General features: G+C 35.5%; 1 protein-coding gene across 1 annotated transcript; it reads right to left on the reverse strand.

Annotated features, from left to right (window-relative positions):
• Positions 1-17,394: 17,394 nt before the first annotated feature.
• On the reverse strand, positions 17,395-22,761 carry LOC108329924 (uncharacterized). The gene is made up of 10 exons (XM_017564310.2): positions 22,552-22,761; positions 21,728-21,833; positions 21,463-21,619; positions 21,113-21,170; positions 20,906-21,027; positions 20,634-20,825; positions 20,288-20,560; positions 18,696-18,916; positions 18,107-18,322; positions 17,395-17,666 (listed from the first exon to the last, which is right to left on the reverse strand). The coding sequence occupies exons 1-10, from the start codon at positions 22,632-22,634 to the stop codon at positions 17,574-17,576; spliced, it is 1,521 nt and encodes a 506-aa protein (XP_017419799.1). The 5' UTR covers positions 22,635-22,761; the 3' UTR covers positions 17,395-17,573.
• Positions 22,762-23,280: the final 519 nt, after the last annotated feature.

The raw sequence follows: 23,280 nt of genomic DNA on the forward strand, positions 1-23,280 counted from the left end.
TTATGGAGGCATGATATCAGGATATTGGGTGATCTCCTAGAGGTTGTTTCCATTAATAGGATAAATAATAAAGGAGTAAATTTCTTCACACGTTGACTTCTGAAAGCAAGAAGGTATGTAGTACTCTCCATCTATGTTGAGAAACATCATTGCTGCCAATGCATGAACACAAGGTATTCCACTGATGCATGAACACAAGGTATTCCTCTATGTTCACTGCAAACTTGTTCTCACTTTGTGACACATGTCTGACTTAAGGTAGCTTTTGTGGAGACCAGCTGTGCAACAAATAAAGAAAGAAATACATATCTCATAATTCTTCAATACTTGGGAATCTAATACTTTGTTAGTTGTGCCTCATTTTGTAGTCTACTGAGTATTTTTGGACAAATTGATGGTTGAAATGACCTTACCCTTGACCTATTAGTGGCCCATCTCTTTATCATGTAAAGTCTGATTTCCTCCAACATTGTAATTATTGGTTTTGTCCTCGTATGAACCAAAACACTATTAAAGGCTGGTGACATGTTATTATCCAAGGTATAACATTGAGTTGTGCTTGTGAACCTTGATGTTGACCAATACCTTCAATGAAGATGTAAGACATACAATCAGTATCTAAATTTATCAGAAAGTAAAAGAAAACTAAAGTGAACCACTGCAAACCTTGGAGGAATAGCTATCAAATGGCGAAACGCGTCTTGGTTGACCTCTTTTATACTTCTCATCTCCTTCTCCCATTTTTGTGGTGGGTTGTTGTAGCTCCAGGGAGTTTCTTTTTGAAGTTGGCATATAAAGGCCTTACACAAAATCTGTGTGCAACTCCAGGAAGTACATGTTGTACAGTTGGTAACAATCCTTGTCAATGAGTCAGCAATAAGTTAGATGATATTGATTTCAAAATATGGATATGAGATAAAAGACAATAAAATATAATGCAATTTACCTTCTATTGATTTGATATCGACGTAAACGAAGAACACATCTCAGGTCCACCTAGGTCTTCAATGAGTAGCTCCATAAACCATGGTCAAGTGTCCTTGTTCTCCACCTCTATGATGCGATATGCAAGTGGCAACATTTGATCGTTTGCATCTCGAGCAACAACAGTTAACAACTCACCACGATGTTTGCCTTTCAAAAACGCTCCATCAAGGCCAAGGATTGGCCTGCATGAGACAAAACTATCTTTGCATGCCTTGAGGCATGCGTAGAACCTCTTGAATATTGGCTTTCCATCATTTTCCTCAACTTTGACCTTGATAGTGGACCCTTGGCTTCTTGCTAATAGCTCATGAGCATAATCATAAACTCTATTATATTGCATTGTGAAGGACCCTTCCACTTCGTCTGAAGCATAGGCTTTCGCTCCGTAAGTCATATTTTTAGATATTCCTATGTTTCATTTCCTACTAATTTTATCTCTAATATCAACTCCCTTAACATTAGGATTCTCTCTGACTTTTTTTTCCAATTTTTTACTTAGCCATTTTGTATTCAATAGGCGCAACTTGTGCTCCCTACTGCATGTGTGCCTGTCCACCACAGTCCTCAATTGCGATGTATCTACTGCGTCCATGTAACCAAAATATGTCATCCAAGGACATTGTCCTTTTGCTCCCAAACATTTAAGCCTTATTCTTTTCTTATCATTTTTAACAAATTTGATATTTTTTCCATTCTCTAGTGCAAAGGTTTTGATGACATCCAAGATGTCTTGTTTGTCTCCAAAATATGTTCCCACTTTCCAATTGAAATCAACCATATTTTTAGGCATACTAAATGTAACAAAATTCTCAAAACCCTTTTCATCATTACTTTCTTCATCACTGATGTCAGGAGAACTTAAGTTCCTCAGATTCCCATTCATCATTGAACAAACTGGTATCAATAATGTCATCTTCCAAACATCAACCTCCATATTACCAGAACTTTCACTTTGTATGAAGTCACACCGGACATTTATGTTAACTAACCCATCCATACTATTCACCTTATCATTATCATCATCATCTGATGTACTCCATTCACAGACTTGTACTCCTATTTCTTCCAACTCTTCTACTTCTATTCTGTCAGCCTCCCCATCATGTAATTTTATCCGCGCACCCTCAACATCTTCTACTTCTAACCTCTCACCTTCACCATCATGAGCTTCTCTCCTCTCAGCCTCACCATGACCATCATGAACTTCTATTCTCTCACCCACAACATCATCTGCTTCTGTCCTCTCACCATGACCTTCATCAACTTCTAGCCTCTAACCCTCAACATCATCTGCTTCAGTCCTCTCACCATGACCTTTATCAACTTCTAGCCTCTCACGCTCAACATCATCTACTTCTATCATCTCACCATGACCTTCATAAAATTCTATTCTCTCACCCTCAACATCATCTGCTTCTATTATCTCAGCCTCACCATTGTCAACTTCTATCCTCTCACCGTCAGCACCTACCCCCTCATCCAACTAATGTGTTACACCACAATCTCCCAAGGATTGACATACACCATCACTGTGGCCTGACCAAACTGTTCAGTTACACCACCATCATCTTATTATGTCCTCTCATCCAACACTACACCCACATGCATCTCAGGTGCAACTTCCTCACCACCCTCATGCATCTCAGGTGCAACTTCCTCACGTCCTTCATCAACATTATATTCAATCATGTGAAAGACATCAGGTTGAGACATAGTGTGCACAACATATAAATGAGGCTGACCATTTAACCTAGCTAAATTGACCATATTTATGGCTCCTACGTCATCACACAAGGCTTCTAGCCTATCATCTAATACAGGACCACATCCAACAGAAAACCACAAATCCTGAAATTCATCATACCCAAGCTCTTTTACTACACTCACTACAACAAAGTAACTCCACAAGTCAGGGTCAAAATACATAGTATCAGTTTCTCCTTCATACTTGAGGTACCCTTTGTTCACGAACTTCCCCCCGTGGTGAATAACAACCTCTATATCATCCTCCATCACAGACAACACAATCAACAATATTCTACACCTATAAATAATCGTAAAATGACAAAAAACACCATATATTAAAATGAATATCAAGTGATAATGACAAAAGAAAGAAACTTTAATTATGAGGACCACAACCGCAATATGCATACAACACATTTTTGGACAACCCCAACCCCACATTCAAAAAAGCATGGCCAGATAACAACAAAAAGCACCAAATTATTAAATTCAAATCTATCTATACTACATATACTAATCTTCCATGAGAATTCACTCCAACCAGTTGCGATACACGTCCAAGGACTTCACGATTCACGTCGAACCTCCAGATACCAAGGCTTACTCCAATCACGAAGCTCCAAAGCCTTAATTAAGCAAATATCGTCTCCACTAACGACTTCGCGCAAGGTTGCGATACACTCTGCTTCATATTTTTAATCCCAATTTCAATTTCAATGAACCTTAATTCCTAATCGCATTATATATTTCAGAAATCTCTATTTTTAAAATGTTAAATGTTATCAAATTCCATGTATAAAGCTCTGTGAATGCCACGTATAATAAACTTACCACGTCAACGTCCTAGGTCATCAAAAACTTAACCTTGTTAAGCCAATTTAACGGTAGGGACCCAATTGAGTCAATTTTTCACTTTTAAGGACTAAATTGGGGAAACCAATAATGGAAGGATCTAATTGAGAAAAACCAACATAAATAGGGACTGCGAAAGTGGTTTAACCTAAAATTTATGATTCATAGATTAACAATTAAAAGCAATAAATGATTACAATTGATATACATTAAATCCTTTAATCAGTAGAAATGACACGATGTGCTCACAGATGGAAACTATGACCCTTTATGTAACCTCTGACGGTTACTTTCTTTAGTTTTAATAATTATAATTTGACCCTTTCAACAAATTAAAATTATTGTTAGTCTTTGCATAATATACTTTTCATGACAAAAATACCCTTAGTTATATTTACTTAGTTAGACCACTTTATAGAGTTAACTAATAAAATATAATAACCCTAACACAATGTTATAATATTTCTTGAATAAATTATTATATTTTATTTGATCTGTTGTATCTAAAATTAATGAATTGTCATTCTATAAATCATATTCTTGCTATACCAAACCTTTAAAACTAGTTTACATAGAAATACGGGGCTGGTCCATAAACGGTAAATTACAAGCTTTCACCATATTTTTACATTTTAAGCTCATGTGGAAAATCAATTAGACACTAAAATTCAATTAATTCAAACCGATTAGAAAGAAAAAAAATTACTACAAAGTGATTAACATGGCAGAAAATGGAGCATTGTCATGTAAATAAAAGTGCGAATCGCGTATGACACTTCAACCGTTTCTAACTAACTAATTTCGTTAAACTGTTTGTTTCTCTATTTTTAGTGTGCATTTTATTCTATTGCACAAATAATTTTTCAGTCAAGTTAGTTGCTCCGTAGGCTTCTTGCATCTCGTTAAGGGTTTCTTCAATGGCTTTACCTCCTCGTCTCGCCACTAGTCATTTCTTTTTTTCCATCACGATTTTTTGACAAAGGTACGGATTGAGTAGGAATTGGCATAGTAGAAGGGATTGTGCTTTTATACTATATACTTTTACAATGATAGATTATAAAACAAAAAAAAAAGATAAAAATAATTTGTATAACATAATCTTATAATCAAACTTATTTTATCTTCTAGTTGATGATATAATTAATATTAAATACAATAATAAGATTACATTTCATATTGTTCATTTTATAATATTGTTATAAAATATTGTTATCTTCTAGTTCATATATAATATTGTTATTTATTTTAAAGCATAAAGTTAAAAATATATAATTATTTTCTTTAAAAATATTTTTAAAACAAAATCGATATGAAATAACATGTCTAAATAAGAATAAGCGTAAAAATTAAATAAAAACAATTAAAAAATGGAATTAATAAACTAAAAATACAAAAGAAAAAGAAGAAAAATTTATGAATTGGAAGGCATGATTATATATTAAGAAAGTAAGAGAATTTAGGTTGCTTATATAACATTAAAAGATGAATTAGATGGAGAAAACTAAAGGAGGTAGGATTTGAAAGTCTACAAATCTAATAACATCTCTCAACACTATTTTAAGTCTCACATTTCCTAATTTTACAATCTCTTAAGAATATATAAGCTATTTAACTAGTCTAAATATAAAAACTAAAACTATACTTGATAAAAGTACGAAAATTTTGGGGAATGAAATTAACACAAAAAAAGTATATTTTGACATTTTGTTGACTTATTTTCTTTTGGCACGTGATTGTATATTATTATGGTATTCATTGTTACTGAACTCATTTTTGTTTCCTCCTGGTATGCAGATACATGAAATAGAGTCGAAACTTGCACGGCAGAAGTTCCAGAATTCACAACTTAAAAGTCACTTTGAAGGTTTGTTATTCGATGGAATTCATTTTTTTGTTGTTTTGGGCTCATGCACCAGCTAATTTCACTAGTGCAGAATTGGCTTTTAACGTCCCCCCATAGACGTCCGTCCACAAAGCCCCAACGTAAATAATTGACCGGTGGCATATTCGTAAATAAGTGAAACTCTAGACGTCCGTCCTTGGAGGGCGCGGACGTCTATAATATTATAGACGTCCGTGGGAGGGGGACGAACGTGTACTAGGCTGAACAACTGAACGTTTCAACTCCCCATGTCAGCCCCTTGAACGTCCGTCTTGGGAGGGCGCGGACGTCTATAATATTATAGACGTCTGTGGGAGGGGGACGGACGTTTAAGGTGCTGACAGGGTGGTTGGAGAATTAATTGTCTTCAGCCCCTTAAACGTCCGATATGGGGGGCTGGACGTCTATAATATTATAGACGTCTGCGCCCTCCAAGGACGGACGTTTAAGGGGGCTGACATGGGGAGTTGAAACGTTCAGTTGTTCAGCCTAGTAAACGTCCTCCCCCTCCCACGGACGTCTATAATATTATAGACGTCCGCGCCCTCCCAGGACGGACGTTCAAGGGGCTGACATGGGGAGTTGAAACGTTCATTTATTCAGCCTAGTAGACGTCCGTCCCCCTCCCACGGACGTTTATAATATTATAGACGTCCGCGCCCTCCCAGGACGGACGTTCAAGGGACTGACATGGGGAGTTGAAACGTTCAGTTGTTCAGTCTAGTAGACGTCCGCCCCCCTCCCACGGACGTTTATAATATTATAGACGTCCGGGCCCACCACCACGGACGTCTAAAACCACTCGCGAATATCAATTTTAAATCCCCAAAGACGTCATATTAGTGATGAACCGGACGTCTATAATATTATAGACCTCTGGGCCCCAAAGTACCGGACGTCTAACAGTATTAATATTGGAAACGCGAACCCGCGAGCAGTTACGCTCACTGTTCATCGTCTTCCCCCCGCGAACGCTGTCTGCGCCATTGATTTTCCAGGTGCGTTTTCTCTCTTTTGGAACGTTTAAATTGACTTTCAATCCGATTACATTGCTCTGTGATGAAATACCTTTGATTTGAACCGATTAAAAATCGTTTTCGGTCCGTTTTTTTGCAGTCTCTTGCGTGTTCTTGGGCGGCTTCTTTGACTGTTTTAGGGCTACGTTTTAGGCCGTTCCCTCCTCGATTTCCCTCCCTTTCATTTCGAATCTACTTTTAAGGTTAGCTTGTTGGTTGAAAAATTTTTGTATGCATGTAATTGGGTTTTGTGTATGCATGTTTTTTACTCTAAAGTGTGCATGTGTTATTGGCTTTTGAATATGCATGTATTAGTTGTGTTATTATAAGTATCAAATCATTGAGTGACACTTAGTTCCCGTTTGAAATTTAACAAAAACGATTAATCTTTTAATCGTTTGTGTTAAATTTTGAATTGTCCGATTGGACAGTTTGAGAAAATTAATTTTCATAATTTGCAATAACATGTCAATTGGAGTTTATGGATAAGATTGATAAAATTTCGGTTCAGTACTTGTGTTGTTCTCCGGATGCATATTTGATTGTGGTCATCGTTGACTACTCCCATTTCGTGTATTTCGGAGACCAATGCGAAATGATGCCGAAATCTTATCAATTTTATGATGTAGACTTCAATGCACGTGTCTGAGCAAATTATGAAAATTAATTTTTTTGAATGGGTAGGGCCTATCCTTGTGAGAGTTAAAACACTTGAACTGATGATTTTACGAACATAGTATGGATCGAAGCTGGATGAACGAACGTCGCATCAGTAAAGAATATGAAAAGGGTGTTTCGAAGTTCTTGCAATACGTTGAACAAAATGCTAAGTCTGTCAACGGGACATATTTTTGTGCTTGTGTGCGTTGTCTTAATCAAATACGGCAAGACTTAGGCAATGTGCATGACCATCTATTCATGTACGACATAATGAGGACTTATACCGTTTGGACTTGGCATGGAGAAGTACTGGAGCAGCCTACCACGTCACGAGGAACGAATTATGTGGAAGAATGGATGAGTGACCATTTAGAGGACATGATACGTGATGTCGGTGAAGATAATTTTGGAAGGGCTAATTTGTATGATTCTCTTATTAATGATTCAGAGCAACCGTTGTTCCCAGGATGCTCGAACTTTACACGTCTGTCTTCAACTTTAAAGTTGTTTAGTTTAAAAGCAAGGAATGGATGGACCGATAAAAGTTTCACCGAGTTGTTGGAGTTGTTGAAGGAGATGCTTCCAGAAAATAATATTCTACCTATTCGTAATTACGAGGCTAAATTTTTTTTATGTCCAATGGGTCTTGAATATCAAAAGATACATGCTTGTCCTAATGATTGTGTTTTGTACACAAAGGAGTTTGCTTCGTTAAAGTATTGTCCAACATGTGGTTTATCCCGTTTTAAAAAGAAATCTGACAGAGTCACTGGTAATGAAGGTAATGATGGTGCACCTGCTAAGGTGATGTGGTATTTGCCTATAATACCTAGGTTCAAACGTATGTTCTCTGTTAAAGAAGATGCAAAGAACCTTAAATGGCACTCTGACGAAAGAAAGTGCGATAATCTTCTTCGACACCCTGCTGATTCTCCACAATGGAAAAAGATTGATGACAAATTCCCTAAATTTGGTGCAGATCCAAGAAACTTAAAGCTTGCACTTGCAACTGATGGTATGAATCCTTATGGAAACTTAAGTAGCAAACACAGTTCGTGGCCAGTTATGTTGATGATTTACAATCTTTCTCCTTCGTTGTGCATGAAGAGAAAATATGTGATGTTGTCCATGATGATATCGGGTCCTAAACAACCTGGAAATGACATTGATGTTTACTTAGCACCTTTAATTGATGATTTGAAATTGTTGTGGGAAGAAGGCATCGACGTGTTTGATTCACATGTTCAGGAACAGTTCCGTTTGCGTGCAATGTTGTTTTGCACTATAAATGATTTCCCAGCGTATGGAAACTTGAGCGGTTATAGTGTTAAAGGTCATTTTGCATGTCCCATATGTGAAGAAAACACTAGTTACCTTCAGTTGAAGCATGGTCAGAAGACGGTATATACAAGACATCGAAAATTTCTTCCTCGTAATCATCCTTATCGTAGATTGAAAAAAACATTTAATGGAAGTGCTGAGGATGAGGTTGTGTGCAGACCCCGAAATGGTGAAGAGGTGTACAACGAAATCAAAAACATTGACATTGTGTTTGGAAAACATCATAAAAGTACCTATGCAAAGAACATTTGGAAGAAACGATCGATATTTTTTAAGCTTCCATATTGGTGTGAACTTAATGTTAGACATTGTATTGATGTGATGCACGTTGAAAAAAATGTTTGTGACAGTGTCATCGGAACTTTATTAAACGTCAAAGGGAAGAGCAAAGACGGAATAAAAGCAAGACAAGATTTGGCTGACATGGGAATCCGATCTGAGTTACATCCACAGATAATAGGGAGACGCACCTATCTGCCCCCAGCCTGTCACACACTTTCCAAAAAAGAAAAACAAAGTTTTTGTAACTGTTTAAGAAGTGTGAAGGTTCCGCAAGGTTATTCTTCAAATATCAGTAACCTTGTGTCTATGCAAGACTTAAAGCTAGTTGGTTTAAAGTCTCACGATTGTCATGTATTGATGCAACAATTGTTACCTGTTGTTATTCGAGGCATATTACCTCATTCTGTTAGGGGTATTCTGACACGTTTGAGTTTTTTCTTTAATGTCATTTGCAAGAAAGTTGTTGACCCTCGAGGTTTAGATGAATTGGAAAATGAGGGAATAAGACTACTATGTCAATTGGAGATGTATTTTCCACCTTCCTTTTTTGACATCATGGTACATTTGATTGTTCATCTAGTCAGAGAAATTCGAATATGTGGCCCGGTCTTCTTAAGGTGGATGTACCCAGTTGAAAGATACATGAAGATCTTAAAGGGATATGTCAAGAATCAGTATAGACCAGAAGCTTCAATCATAGAGCGATACGTTGCAGAAGAAGCCATTGAATTTTGTTCAAGTTATATGCCATCTTGTGAACCTGTCGGTCTTCCCAAGAGCAGACATGAAGGAAAATGTGAAGGTAAGGGTGTTCGAGGTGTGAGAATTCAAAGTGTTAACAGAAAAGAAATTGACCAAGCTCATTTGTACGTCTTAAACAACACTGTTGATGTGATCCTTACATTTCTGACCACGTTAATGAAATAAAGGCAACAAACCCAAAAATGAGTGAAAAATGGCATCTTAATGAACATGTGAAAACCTTCTTGCAATAGTTTAAGAAAAAGATTTATGCGACTCCACATGTTTCTGAAACTTTATTGAGGTTATCTCGTGGGCCGAACACAGATGTCATTACATATGGTGGGTACTATATAAACAATATTTCTTTTAAGACAAAGGTAGAAGATGACAAAAGCAGAGTTCAAAATAGTGGCGTCACACTACAAGCTGAGGCTGTGCACTTTGCTAGTTCTAAAGACAAAAATCCAATCACAGCATCCATCAGTTATTTTGGAATAATACAAGAAATATGGGAAGTTGATTACGTCACTTTTAGAGTCCCAGTTTTCAAGTGTAAATGGGTTGATATAAATTCTGGTGTCATGATGGATGACCTTGGTTTCACATTGGTTGACTTGAACAAGATGAATTACACTGATGAACCATTTATCATGGCTAGTCAAGCAAGACAAATATTCTACGTAAATGATCCATCGAATAACAAATGGTCAGTGGTTTTAGAAGGAAAAAACATGCATGGACATGATGATGACGATTCTCTTGATATACTTGAGACAACATCTGTTGCATGTAGACCCACTGAAGACCCAGTTGATGACGTTGCCGTTGTCATGCAGGCAATTCGTAGTGATCACAACGAAGGCATTTGGGAAAAAACAATTAATTAATAGGTTGATATTTTCACTTTTATTGACTTTATATGTATGTTCATCATAATTGAATTATTACTAACGTTGTTTAATTTTTCAGGTATGTCGGCCTCAGACTCAGGATCGGGAAAGAGCAGATGTGGACGAGGCGTCACCCGAGTGGTAGATGTGACCTCCGGACGCGTGGATGGTCAGAGGAGGCATGTTGACATCGACCCCAGATCAGGTCATCCATCAGGGCCAAATGCTGATAGGTTTAGGAGTTATCTGGGTAAGTTAGCAAAAAGTCATGTCTCTATCCTTCATGCATGTTGGGATGACGTCCCAGAGGTCGACAAGAACCTCTTATGGCAAGATATTCTAGTATGTTTATACTTCATGCAATTTGTGATACACTTATCTTTTATGTTTTCTTTTGGAATAACAAGTTTTTTGTTTTAAACAACAACATTTTGATATTCCAAACACAATGCAAATTAGAAAGAAAGTGTTATCGCATATAGCGATAAGATGGAGGGATTTCAAGACAAGGCTGACACGACTATATGTCTTTGGAGACAGGCAACATGAAAATCCCTATCAGCAATATACATTCACAGAGGAGGATTGGATGCAGTTTCGTGCATCTAGAGAGTCTGAGGAATGAAAGGTATGTTTCTTAACATCGTCTTTCATTGAGTTTTTATGATTTTACACTTATTAATATAAATGGTTTCACAGGATAAAAGGTTAGCCGCCCAAGAAAGACAAAGGCTAAATGACGCACCCCACTTGTTATCACGAGGTGGATATGCAAAACTGGAGAAGAAACTGAGAAAGTCTAGAGCGGATGCCTTGGGACTTGAGTCGCCGGACCTAGCACCTGCACCTGCTAGGTACGAGCTGTAGAAGGCTGCTCGGACTAAATCTGATGGGAACATGACATCTTCCTCAGCTGCCTTGATCTCACAGAGAATTGTAAGTTCAAATTATAAGCAGTTCTTTGATTGTGTATCTATCACAGCATGTCTTCTAAGTAACTTGGTTTTTTTATGTGCAGGATGAGTTGGTTGAGCAGCAGACTCAGGGCACATTTGCTGGCCAAGGTAGGGACGACATTCTAACAACGGCCATTGGAAGGCCCGAGCACCCAGGACGTGTACGTGGAGTTCCTGGGGCGATTGGTCTTCCTGACTACTTTGGTCCTACACAGAAAACCCCCCAACCAATGAGTCAGGAGACACTGAAGCAGATGGATCTTCAGTGGGAGGAAAGACTCAACCAAAGCATGAGATCAATGGAGCAACGATTCATGGAGCAGTTACAAGAACAAAAACAAATACAAAGAGCGCTTGAAGAAAAGCTGCATTCCATGACGCAAGGCAACATGGGGGCCGATGACACTCCCACACCACCTCGTGTCAGCACTAGAGGATCATGCTCTGCTGTAGACCCCACTCAGTATAGCGGTCAATATGAGTTGTTGGTTGATGGGGATCCCCCACGCATTGTGGCTGTCGGACGAGTGCTTGAGGGAGGGCAGACCATTCATGGTGTTGCCATATTACCCCAGCACGTGCGTGTGACCATTGACGAGGTTCGGGATCCCCAAGCTCAGGTGCCTGTACCCACTCCAGAAATTAACTTTGTGGGGGAGGCCATAGGATCATTTATTGCCTAGCCTAGAGCATTGATCATGTCCCACATCGCTACTCCACAGGTATAATTAACTTAGTATTTCTATGTTTATTCTTCAAATAATTGTTGATAATGCTTTGACGTAAATTTTTATCTTCAGTTCACACGTCCTCAGAAGCAGCCAATTCATGATACAGTCATACATGAAGATGATGACATGGCTGAAGCGGAGGATGATCCTCTATCAAAGCTAATGACAAAATTACCCAGGTTGAAGAAAGCACCATTAGAACTATACTGGGATTTGAGAGTATTTGGTCTTCCCCCACATGTGCCAGTTTATATCACATTATCTGATGCATTGGAGATTATTGGGGGAGACCGGATGTTGAATATTTCCATCATTCAGCTGTGGTGCATGTAAGATAGTCAATTTGGTCTTTCATATTACTTTTATTTACATTGTTATAGTTTCTAACAACTTAACTTTGTTGTTTTAGGTACATGGACACAATCGTTGTAGACCAAGGTCGGTCTTCCATGTACGAATTTGTTGAACCTCAGACCATTCAACCGTCTGGTAACACACTTCAAAATAGACAACATTATTTGCAAACATGGATGGATGAGTCAAAAAGAGACGTATACCTTGTGCCATACATTGAGGGGTAGGTGTTGTTATATCTGGTCAGTTTATTATTATAGTTTCCTTAATTAGTTGAATAACTATTTGTCCTTCGTGATAGGTCGCACTGGCAGCTGATGGTCATCATTCCCAAACAATGTAAAATTATATGGTTTTGTTCGTTGCACAGGAGGATGAAAAATGACTTGAGAACCATGCTTCAAGGGTAAGTGTTTCTTCAAAAATGACTTTGAATTTGATGTTCACCTTCAACTTTTATGATAAATATAGTCATATTAATTATACTTTGTGTTTTCAATCTGTACAGAGTTATTGGTAAATCTCGTGGTCAACTGGTTCAAATTTTGTATCCAAAGGTTGTAAGTCATTTATAGTTTCTAATTCATTTTCTATGTTATTGAATGATCTAAATTCTTAACTATTTAGTTTATGATTTTAGTGTAACCAGCAGCTATGGGAATGTGGCTTCTATGTGATGTGTTGGATTAAGACCATCATTCGAGTTGTCATTACAGATGACTGGAATGAGGTAATGATGTATACCTTCAATACATTACAAATCAAATTCATCTTCAACATATATGAAACCATAATGAATCTTTCTTGAATTTTGCAGCACTTCAAGAGTACATCGCCTATTCCAGAGGACACAATTAAACAGATAAGGCAGGAGTGGACCGCTTATCTTCTGCAAAGATGGAGTTAGGAATAGTTTTATTTCTTGTTGAACATTGTTTAGTTTTAGTTTAAGTTTTATGTTGATAGTTTTGGTAGTGGATTGAACTCCACATTAAGTAGAACTTTGTTTATATGAAACGCATATTTATATTATTGCAAAATTGTTCTGGGACATTTTTCTGCTTTTCAGGTGTGGTTTTATTGAAAAAATAAATCAATTTTAAAAAAAAAACGCCCAGTAGACATCTCACCCCCCAGCCCCTACCACTAACAATTCAGCCAAGTAGACGTCCGGGGGCGAGGCGCCGGACGTCTAAATGGACGTCCGAGGGTTCACAGTGGGCGTCTATATAGACGTCCGGCCTGACACAGCGGACGTCTATATACACGTCCGGCCTGACACAACGGACGTCTATATAGACGTCCGGCCTGACACAACGGACGTCTATGTAGACGTCCGGCCTGACACAACGGACGTCTACATAGACGTCACCCACAAAGACGTCGGGGGAACGTCGGACGTTTAAAGCCCTTTCTGCACTAGTGTTTGTAACTTGTGTGTCACCTTTTAGATTCATACAAATGTATGTATAGTTTGTTAGTTTCCACTCCAAGCTGATAGAGTCGGTGAAATTGTTTGTGTGTGGCTATAAAACCAATTATTTTATGGTATATGTTAAACACTCGTTCTTCACATTGACTACAGGATTGCAGAAGCACATGGAAGGACTGACCAAAGATGTGGAAAAATCCAATGAAATGGTTTTCACTTCTTTATCTTTTTATCCTTTTTTATTTTGAGATTGCAGAATATTGAGTTATAAAAAGGCCTGAATGGGTCGTAAGAAAGGGTGAATTGTTTTGTTCTCGATCCCTGCAATAAAAGGAACTCGACCATTGTGTTGTGAAAGTGGTTTTACAAAATAAATAACTTATATGAATTAAATAAATAATTATAAAGATTAAAAACATCTGCATCAAGTTTTTACAAACTGATAATATAATATCCTCGAAATAAATGTTTGATAGCTTGAATCTGTATATTTTTTATTAACTAAAAGAAAGGATAAATAAATATCTCACTCCGTAAAATGTTCTCTATGGTTAGGGTTGGACAAAAATAACTAATATGTACTGCACTATAGTTAATTATACTAGTTTATACTAAAAAAAACTTATCAATTTTTACTAAAAATTTAGTATACTATTTTATGGTTTAGTTTTTAAAAACTGAACTTATAACATTTTTTGTTCAGTTAACTGCAAGAATTGTATCTACTCTTTCTTCTTCTTTAGCTCCTATTCATCTGTTTCGTCTTGCCAAGAAAATATTATTTAATAATAAAATATTAATAAAAGAAACCGTTCATATAAAAAATTAATAATGAATTTTTTAAGACAATTTTTTAATCACAAATTTTTATATTTTTTTTATCAATAAACATATATTACTTTTTAAATAATATTATTTTAAGAAATAAAAGTAAAATATATATTTTTTAATTTAATTTTATTAAATGATTAAATAATAGAAATCATAAAAGAAAAAAGACTATATATAAAAATAATACTTTAAATATATTATATTTTTTAACATATTATTAAATATGTAAAAATATGTTAAAAAAATGATATTAAAATGTATGTAAGCCCACATACTAAAATAGTTATTTATTTTAAAAATCAACTAACTTTAAAATAAATATCAATATTATTATTTTTAAATGATAGTATTTTACAGATTAAAATTAAAATATATTTTTTAACGTTAAATTTTATTAAATAATTATATAATGAAATATCATAAAAAAATAATAATATAAAAAAAATTAATATTATAAAAATATCAAATGACAAAAAAATTAACAAAGAGTAACTTTTCTAGTATCATCTTTTATTATATTATAATAATTAATAAATATTAGTTTAATTTTTACATAATAAAATATAAATAATAAATAATTGATTAACAAAACAATTTTATGAGACAACAAAATAAATATAAATAAAAAATTATTTTAAAATAAAATAAATAGATAAAAAGATAAAATAAATTATATACACATATAAAAAATATAAATAAAAAATTAAAAAAATAAATATAAAAATAAAATAATATTCATAACAAAATAAATATAAATAAAAAAATAAAAAATAAAATAAAAAAATAAAAAATTAAATAATTTCCATATACATATAATAATAAAAAATATATAAATAAAATAAAAAATAATAATATTAAATGATTAAAAAATTAATTTGTAAAACATATGAATAAAATAAAATAAATATTAAAATATATTTAATACTTTTTTATCTTATAGCAAATAATAGATTTTTTTTAAAACTTTCATCTAGAATCAAATAAACGAATTCTTCAAAAATATTTAAAGAAAAAGATGTTAAATAAAAAATATTTATAAAATCATAATATTTTTTAAGTAAAATTTAAATATTTTTTATTTAAACGAATTCTTCAAAAATATTTAAAGAAAAGAATGTTAAATAAAAAATATTTATAAGATCATAATATTTTTAAGTAAAATTTAAATACTTTTTGTTTAATAGACTCGGTTAAAAACTTCAAGAAATACATTGTTGTACTTTTCAATTTCAATTAAAAAGTTACTTTAATAATTTATTTAATATAACTATTTGAAGATATCAGAAGGCTACCATTTAAAACATTTAAATAATTAATCTTTTGTAATAAACTTTTATAATTACAGTTGCATGTGTCTGTATATCAATTTTGTAATAAACTAAATTGACATGAGATTTCTTGATGAAATCGTGCGCTTTAAAAGGGTGAGACCAAATTTCTCAATTAAATCAGAAGCAAGTAAACCTTGAATAACAAAGTTGATATCCCATGTCTGGCTTCCAATAGTACCCTGCATTATATACACAATCTTCAAAGTTATTATAGTTTTACATACTGCTGCCACCCAGTTTGACTTTGGAACAACAACACCGTCAGCTTCATCGGCGACCCCGCCGTCCCAAACTCTGTTGCTGGCAGAGCACTTTACTCCGATCCCGTCAGATTCCGACAATTGGGTCCCCTTCTCCGGCGAGCTTCTCCACCTTCTTCTCCTTCTCTTTCACCAACCTCAATCCATCCTCTGTCGGTGGCGACCTCGCCTTCGTCATCTCACTAGACTCCAGCGCTGTCGGCGATTCCGAAGGCTTCTTCGGTCTGCGAAACACTCGGTGAACGCATGGATTGAGTACGATGGAAGCAGCAAAGGGTTGCGCGTGTGGGTCTCGTACTCGATTGTGAGGCCGAAAGATCCAATTTTGAAGGTGGATCTCGATGTCGGTATGTATGTTAATGATTTCATTATGTGGGGTTTTCTGGATCTACCCAAGGTAGCACGGAGGTGCACAGTGTTGAGTGGTGGAGTTTCAATTCCTTTTTCAATTCCGCGGCGGCTCTTGCCACCACGTCAGCACCCTCCACCACTTCACCTGAACAGAAGGAAAGTAAGTCTTCTAGGAAGGGTACTGTGGGGGTTGTTGCTGGGGTTGTGACTGCTAGTGCTTTTGTTCTTGCTCTCTTTACTGGTGCATTCATTTGGGTGTATTCTAAGAATTTGTTCTTGCTCTCTTTACTGGTGCATTCATTTGGGTGTATTCTAAGAAGGTGAAGCGAATGAAGAAATTTGATCAATTTATTGAGTTGAAGATTATTAGAATGCCTAAGGAGTTTAGCTACAAGGAGCTAAAATTTGCCACTAAGGGGTTCAGTGCTAATAGGGTCATTGGTCATGGTGTTTTTGGGACCGTGTACAAGGGTGTGCTGCCTAAGAGTGGTGACACTGTTGCGGTGAAGAGGAGAGAGAAGAGAGAGAAGAGAGAGAAAAAGCTGAATAGTGCAAAGCAAAAAGCTGGACAACATAGGAAAGAAGAGAAAGAAGAGAAAGAAGAGAAAAAGTACGTAGATCAGCATGAAATTAACATCGTTACTGCCAACTTAACAGACAGAACCTTATTCATACAATTTTCATAACATAAGGACCCAATGTCTTCATTTTTAAAACTGGGTATAAAACAGAAATTCACCTCTTAACATAAGGACAAAGTAAGCATTTAAGCCATTAGATAATTAACCGTTGATGTTCATAAGGATGCTTCTGCTTTGAATGGAAATATAGTTGAAGATGGTATTATACATTTCACTACTTTACTCACTAGCTTTCTAAATAGCTCTCTTTAGACCCTATAACAGACACTAAACATGTGAGTCAGTTTCAACGAGACCATCCCAAACCTGCAGTGCCAACATTTCCAACTGGTTGAATAGGTTCCACCAAGCCCTTCGTAGAGCTTCCAAGCCCCTCCCCCTGCATAAATCATATAAAGCAGTTATTCTACAATCATAATCCCAAACCATTAGAAAATATGTGATAGACTTGGCGTTGTTCTTCATGGCCTAATGGCGTGATGAGAAAGGTTCCTAAACAAGGTTCGACAATTTTGTGATGGATAGTGTAATCATGATTGTCATGTAAAAATCATTTTATGATTTTTTGATAACTGACGATGGAAATATTATTCTTTTGTTGATGGATGAAAATTAAACTTTTATTTTACATGGGTAGGGAGGGGGTTGTGTGACTCATTTCAAGACCTACTACATTACTAAATTCAAATACACCTGTCTTTCTCATGGTGTGGCGCCTTTTGAGCTATAAGTTTGTGGCATAGGAAAGAGTGAATTTGTAATGAAAATTCTGAAGATTGAAGAAAAAATAAAGTAATTTGATGATAAGTTTGAAGATACCTCCTTCCAACCCATGCTTTTCAGAAGTTTTCTGGCATAACTACCTGCTCCAAATGACATCTCCAAGGCCTCTGATGCAGCTTCTTGAGAACAACCATCAGGTGAAGATGGCGTATTATAAATATCTGGCAGATTCTTCTGTCCTGGACCCATGCCGAAGCCACCATGCAATATTCTTCTTTCAGCAGCCCTATCTCTGTATTGATGTTTAACTTGCTGTCAGAGCAAACAAAAAACGAGTTGAAGGTTAACCGATTCTGGATATATCCTTAGATGTGGTCAATTGTTCTATAGAAAGGGTGATCATGTAAGAAGGGAAAGACAAGTTCGGAGCCTTTATCTCTATGTTGTTATATTCTCTCTTTCCTATTCGATCCAGTCAACTTCCATAACCCACAACTCTTATTGAAGTGGTCACTTTCCACTCAAATATGTTATGAGAAAGGAAAATTATAAGCCATAGCCTCATGTGTTACATATACTACCTTTCATCCTACGTCCTTTCTCAAGAAGTTGGGCATCCATTTATCTACTATAAAATTAAGAAAAAATGCAGCTATTTGTTTGATTTCAACATTAGACTACACACCTTAGATACAGAGGGCTGACTTGGTAATGCAGACAAATCCTTCTCTACAGGGATATCATCTGAAACTGAAGCAGAGCTTTCACTGGACTTGGAGAGCTGAGTGATTTTTCTATTAGGTGATAGCTGGGGAAAATCCCAATGTTTTGTTGGATTTGAGGAATCATAAGTAGATAATGAAGCCATATATTTTGCACTAGGATTTCGCAATCTGTACACTTGTCCTGGTAAAAGAACATGATGAGCATATGTATTTATCCCAGAGAGTATTTCTAGCCCTATCATTTTACTGAAAATTCCCATACTTCTTCATTTTAAAACTACTCACTCATCCATGAGAATGAAATTTATGACAGGTTGTATAGAAAGGCATACAAGCAAGAAAGTTTTAATTTTTTAATTACATGTTAGTAAATGCCTCCATTATCACTTTTTTAATACTTATATCTCCTTAGGAATGACAAAAAAATTCATACTTGTAGATATCCACAAGTAAAATCTGCTATATCAAACAAGTACATTTAATGGATACTAGCCAACAACGGGTATAAGTATTTTAGATACCCACCTATTAATGGGGCAAGTATAGGTATTGCATGATCCAACCTACAATATACTTACATTTGTTTCTCGTGATTTTTATTTGAATATTTTTTTTTTGGGAATAAGTGATCAGAGTAAAGTTAATGACAAGGAAAACGCTAAGAATTGAGAAAAATGGTTAATAATTTTATTATAAATATTTATCTTTTAATTTAGACTTGTAGAATTAAAATTGGTTTTAAAGAGATTAATTTTATTTAAACTTATATTTTGCATTGCAACTTATATGAATTTGCCTTTTAGAAAGATTAATTTTATTTGAACTAATATTTTATGAAGCAATTTTACTTGAATTATACTTAAAGATCAGTTTTTTATGAGGTTAAATAAAAAATTTAAACAATCTTAATAAAAGATTGACTTAAATGCTTACTTCATTCTCATGTTAAGACGTGAATTTTTGTTTAGTACCCGATTTTAAAAATGAAGACATTAGGTCCCGATTTTATGAAAAATGTATGAATAAGGTCCTGTCCGTTAAGTTGACAGCAACAGCCTTAAGTCCATGCTGATGTGGCCGTACTTTTTCTCTTCTCTCTTCTGCTGTCCAGCTTTTTCTATCTCTTGTTCAGCTTTTTCTTTGATGATTTGTTGAACTTGTTCTTTCTTTGTGGACCTTATTCATATATTTTTCATAACATAGGGACCCAATGTCTTCATTTTTAAAATCGGGTACTAAACAAAAATTCACTTCTTAACATGGAGACGAAGTAAACATTTAAGCCTAAAAGATTTAAAAAAATCAAGAGAAAAAAAACAAAACAAAAGAATCCATGGATATCCATGTGTACAAATATAAAATAAACAAAAGAATCCATGGGTATCCACTAGTATAAAACAACCTACAAGGTACCTGACAAACAATAGGTCGGGTATTTTAGACAGAGCGGGTAGTAAGTAGCTACCATACGTTGCTCCAGGTACCCATTGTCATCCCTACTAATGACAGGGTGTATGATAAGTACTAACAAGTGCTAGAGTAAAATGCAAACCTGTTCTAACTCGTACCAGATCAAGATGTGCTTCACAAATGGGAGCAGATCTTAATTTCCCTCCACCAGAAGGGATAGATGGATGTTGTTTTGCAGATGGTCTCACCAATCTTCCAACCAACCTTGCAACTTTATCTTTTTCATCTCTTCTGAATCTCGTAACCATTTCCCAATCCCACAAGTCCACAATTGGAACCTCTAAAACCAAATCTTTCCCTGATTCAGTAACTTGACCATATTGAGCTCGCCATTTCTCTTCATCCAATAACATACCTGTAAGGAAGAGCAAGCCTATTTAAGAGATAGATCAAGTCTATTTAAGAGATGAGTCAAGTCTATTTAATACCTTCATCTATGGTACTTCTATCAGCTATGTCACATTCATCCTCCATGTCCGGGATCCACTCACCCTCTTCCAGTTCATAAGAGTTGTTGTAAGCTATACCTTCATCTACAATACTTTTACTATCAGCTAAGCCATTTTCACCTTCTTGTTTTGGGTTCCACTCACCTTCCACTTCATAAGTTTTGCTGTAAGCTATACGTTCAGGAAACAAATTCATTTACAAACTGTGTTAGCTACCACATAACAAAAAATGATAGAAGTTATGCACAAACCATCAGCTGCTAAAGTGTTATATCCATCATCTGTTTCCAGCGGCACTGTCACGCAATCAGCTTCACTTACTGATATATTCTTGTAGCCAGACAAGTACAGATCAATAAGTGTGTCCTCTAACCTGTTAGTTGGCAAATGACTAATTTACATATGAAAAGTTTGAAGGTAAAAATCATCAATGGAATAAGGATGTGCAAGTTGGATACCATTCTGATGGTGGTGGAGGTGGCTTTTCACAAGTTGGACTACTCACAGAATTTCCATCTGTTTCAAAGACAGACACTTAAGATAAATTAAGTTACTCATATTAACTACTGCTGCATTTGAAACATCAAAATGTTCGAAGAGGAGTAGAAGACCAATTGTCTACTATATTAATACAATCAAAGTGCAAATATCGGGCATTTGGCAAGGCAGCACTTGGTAGCAAGCCCCTGTCCCTGCATACTGTGACCTATCATCATTATACTATAATATTGTTGACAAGATTATTTTTTATAACATTGTCGGGAACTAATGCAAATGCAGAAACAGAGTTGAAAGTTCATATACATACCATCAAGTGCTTCATTAGCCAGGATTCTTGTCTGTAGGTTTGTTTCAGATCTATTTTCAAGAAAGGAAAAATAATCCTCGATGTCGTTCCCATCACAGATTTGTTGAGGACTTTCTGTGGTAGTTTCCTTGCACAGATATGTGTCTGCATTGTCGTCCTAAGCATCAAGCAATCAAACTAAATTTATAACATAAAACATTGATTTAAGAATTTATCTATTAAAAAATGTTAAATAGATTATTTAGAAGTCCAACTCCAAACCTACCTTATTGGAATCTAAAAGTACATAATTCCCATCCTCAAATTTGTAATAAGCACCATCTCTGCTGCTATAATACCACCCGGCATTAGGGTCATGGTAAAATCCACTACTGCACAAAGTCAAATACATTTCCTCAACAAATGAATATGGGGGGAAAGTTAACGAAGGAAATTTATACTAACAAGACGAAAAAACAAAAGTAGCTCGTTATATTCATGATTTACATCAGTACAGACAACCAGACGCAAACCAAATAAAAAATAAAAGGAAATATCTGTTATGTTGGAGGGCGTGGAATCAAATAAGTCATTCCTGTGTTTGATCAGGATGTTGGAAAGAAAAAGCTCATTCCCAATCCCATTTAATTTCATCTAAAAAACCAGAAATTACTCTCCATCATATTTTCTTTCCGACAATTCTAGCATACCAGGCATAAGAACGGAGAAAGGTAGGTTAATTATTTCATTCATATTCATATCAAACAGAGTGATAGAAGCTGACCATTCTGTTTTCATTCCATCCACATCGATAATTATGGTATTAAACGCTAATTTGAACGACATGATAGCTTCGGAGTCACGCAATATGTTCAGAGGCTCAGCAGATATAAACAATCACAAATACACGATGAAATTTTAACGTTCCAAAGATAGGAACTACTACAAATTAAACTGCACGAAAGAATGAATAACCATAGCTTGCAGAAATTCTCATGCAATGAATAATTAAAATGCGAGCATGGCTTTGTTAAGGATTAAGAGCAAACAGAATAATGATTGATTTGTTTGGTGAGAATTGTTGTTCGAAATTAGGGGTGAAAAGAAAACCTAGCGTGGAAGTAAAGCTGTGATTTCTGATCCCAAACAAAGGTAGAATCACTATTTTCACGATTTTCAGAATCTGCGTCCATAGCTTCTGCACTTCAATGGCTGAATCTCTCGTCGGCGTTGGAATCTCCACACTATCTTCTTCATGCTTCTCGGCCCAACCCAATATTCCCCTTCTCAAATTCTACATCAACTTTTTAATTAGAGTGTATAACCAATACATTTTTAATTAAGGTGTATAACCAATGACTTGGCTGAAATTAATCCTATATATTAATTAAGTTTTTTTTTTATATTTGAAATCATAAAAATTTATGACATACGTAAACTATTATCCATTTTACTATTTTATATATCATTCTTCAAAATTTCACTTTTTAGGAAAATTATACTTTAATAAAAGCATTTCACACATGTCAAAATGTTAGTGGTGCATATGAAAAATAATTTTTAAATATGATAATAACGTGACAATAGAATTGGAGCAGGGTTTCAAGTTTTTGAGTTTATTTTCTCTTTTCAGATTTCGAATCTGAGGAAGCTTTGAGAGAGAATTGAGAGCACAAAACCTAAAGAGAGTCTCCTCTTCCCTCCACCCACCCATCCATTGCCGCCGGAGTGCCGTCGGAGTGTCGCCGTTCGTAGAGAGAGTGTCGCTTCCTCCCACTCACCCATTTTCGTTGTCATCATTTTTTCCACTTATAAGTAATGTGAAACCAATTTGTATAC

Source organism: Vigna angularis, chromosome 4, assembly GCF_016808095.1.
Source record: "Vigna angularis cultivar LongXiaoDou No.4 chromosome 4, ASM1680809v1, whole genome shotgun sequence".
Classification (NCBI taxonomy): Eukaryota; Viridiplantae; Streptophyta; class Magnoliopsida; order Fabales; family Fabaceae; genus Vigna; species Vigna angularis.

Excerpts from the sequence above, each read along its gene's own strand:
- LOC108329924 (XM_017564310.2), bottom strand. The coding sequence starts at position 22,634 with ATGGACGCAGATTCTGAAAATCGTGAAAATAGTGATTCTACCTTTGTT. Across the intron at positions 21,620-21,727 it reads TACTTTTAGATTCCAATAAG|GACGACAATGCAGACACATA; the intron begins GTAGGTTTGGAG and ends CTTGATGCTTAG. Across the intron at positions 20,561-20,633 it reads TAGAAGTACCATAGATGAAG|GTATGTTATTGGATGAAGAG; the intron begins GTATTAAATAGA and ends TCTTCCTTACAG.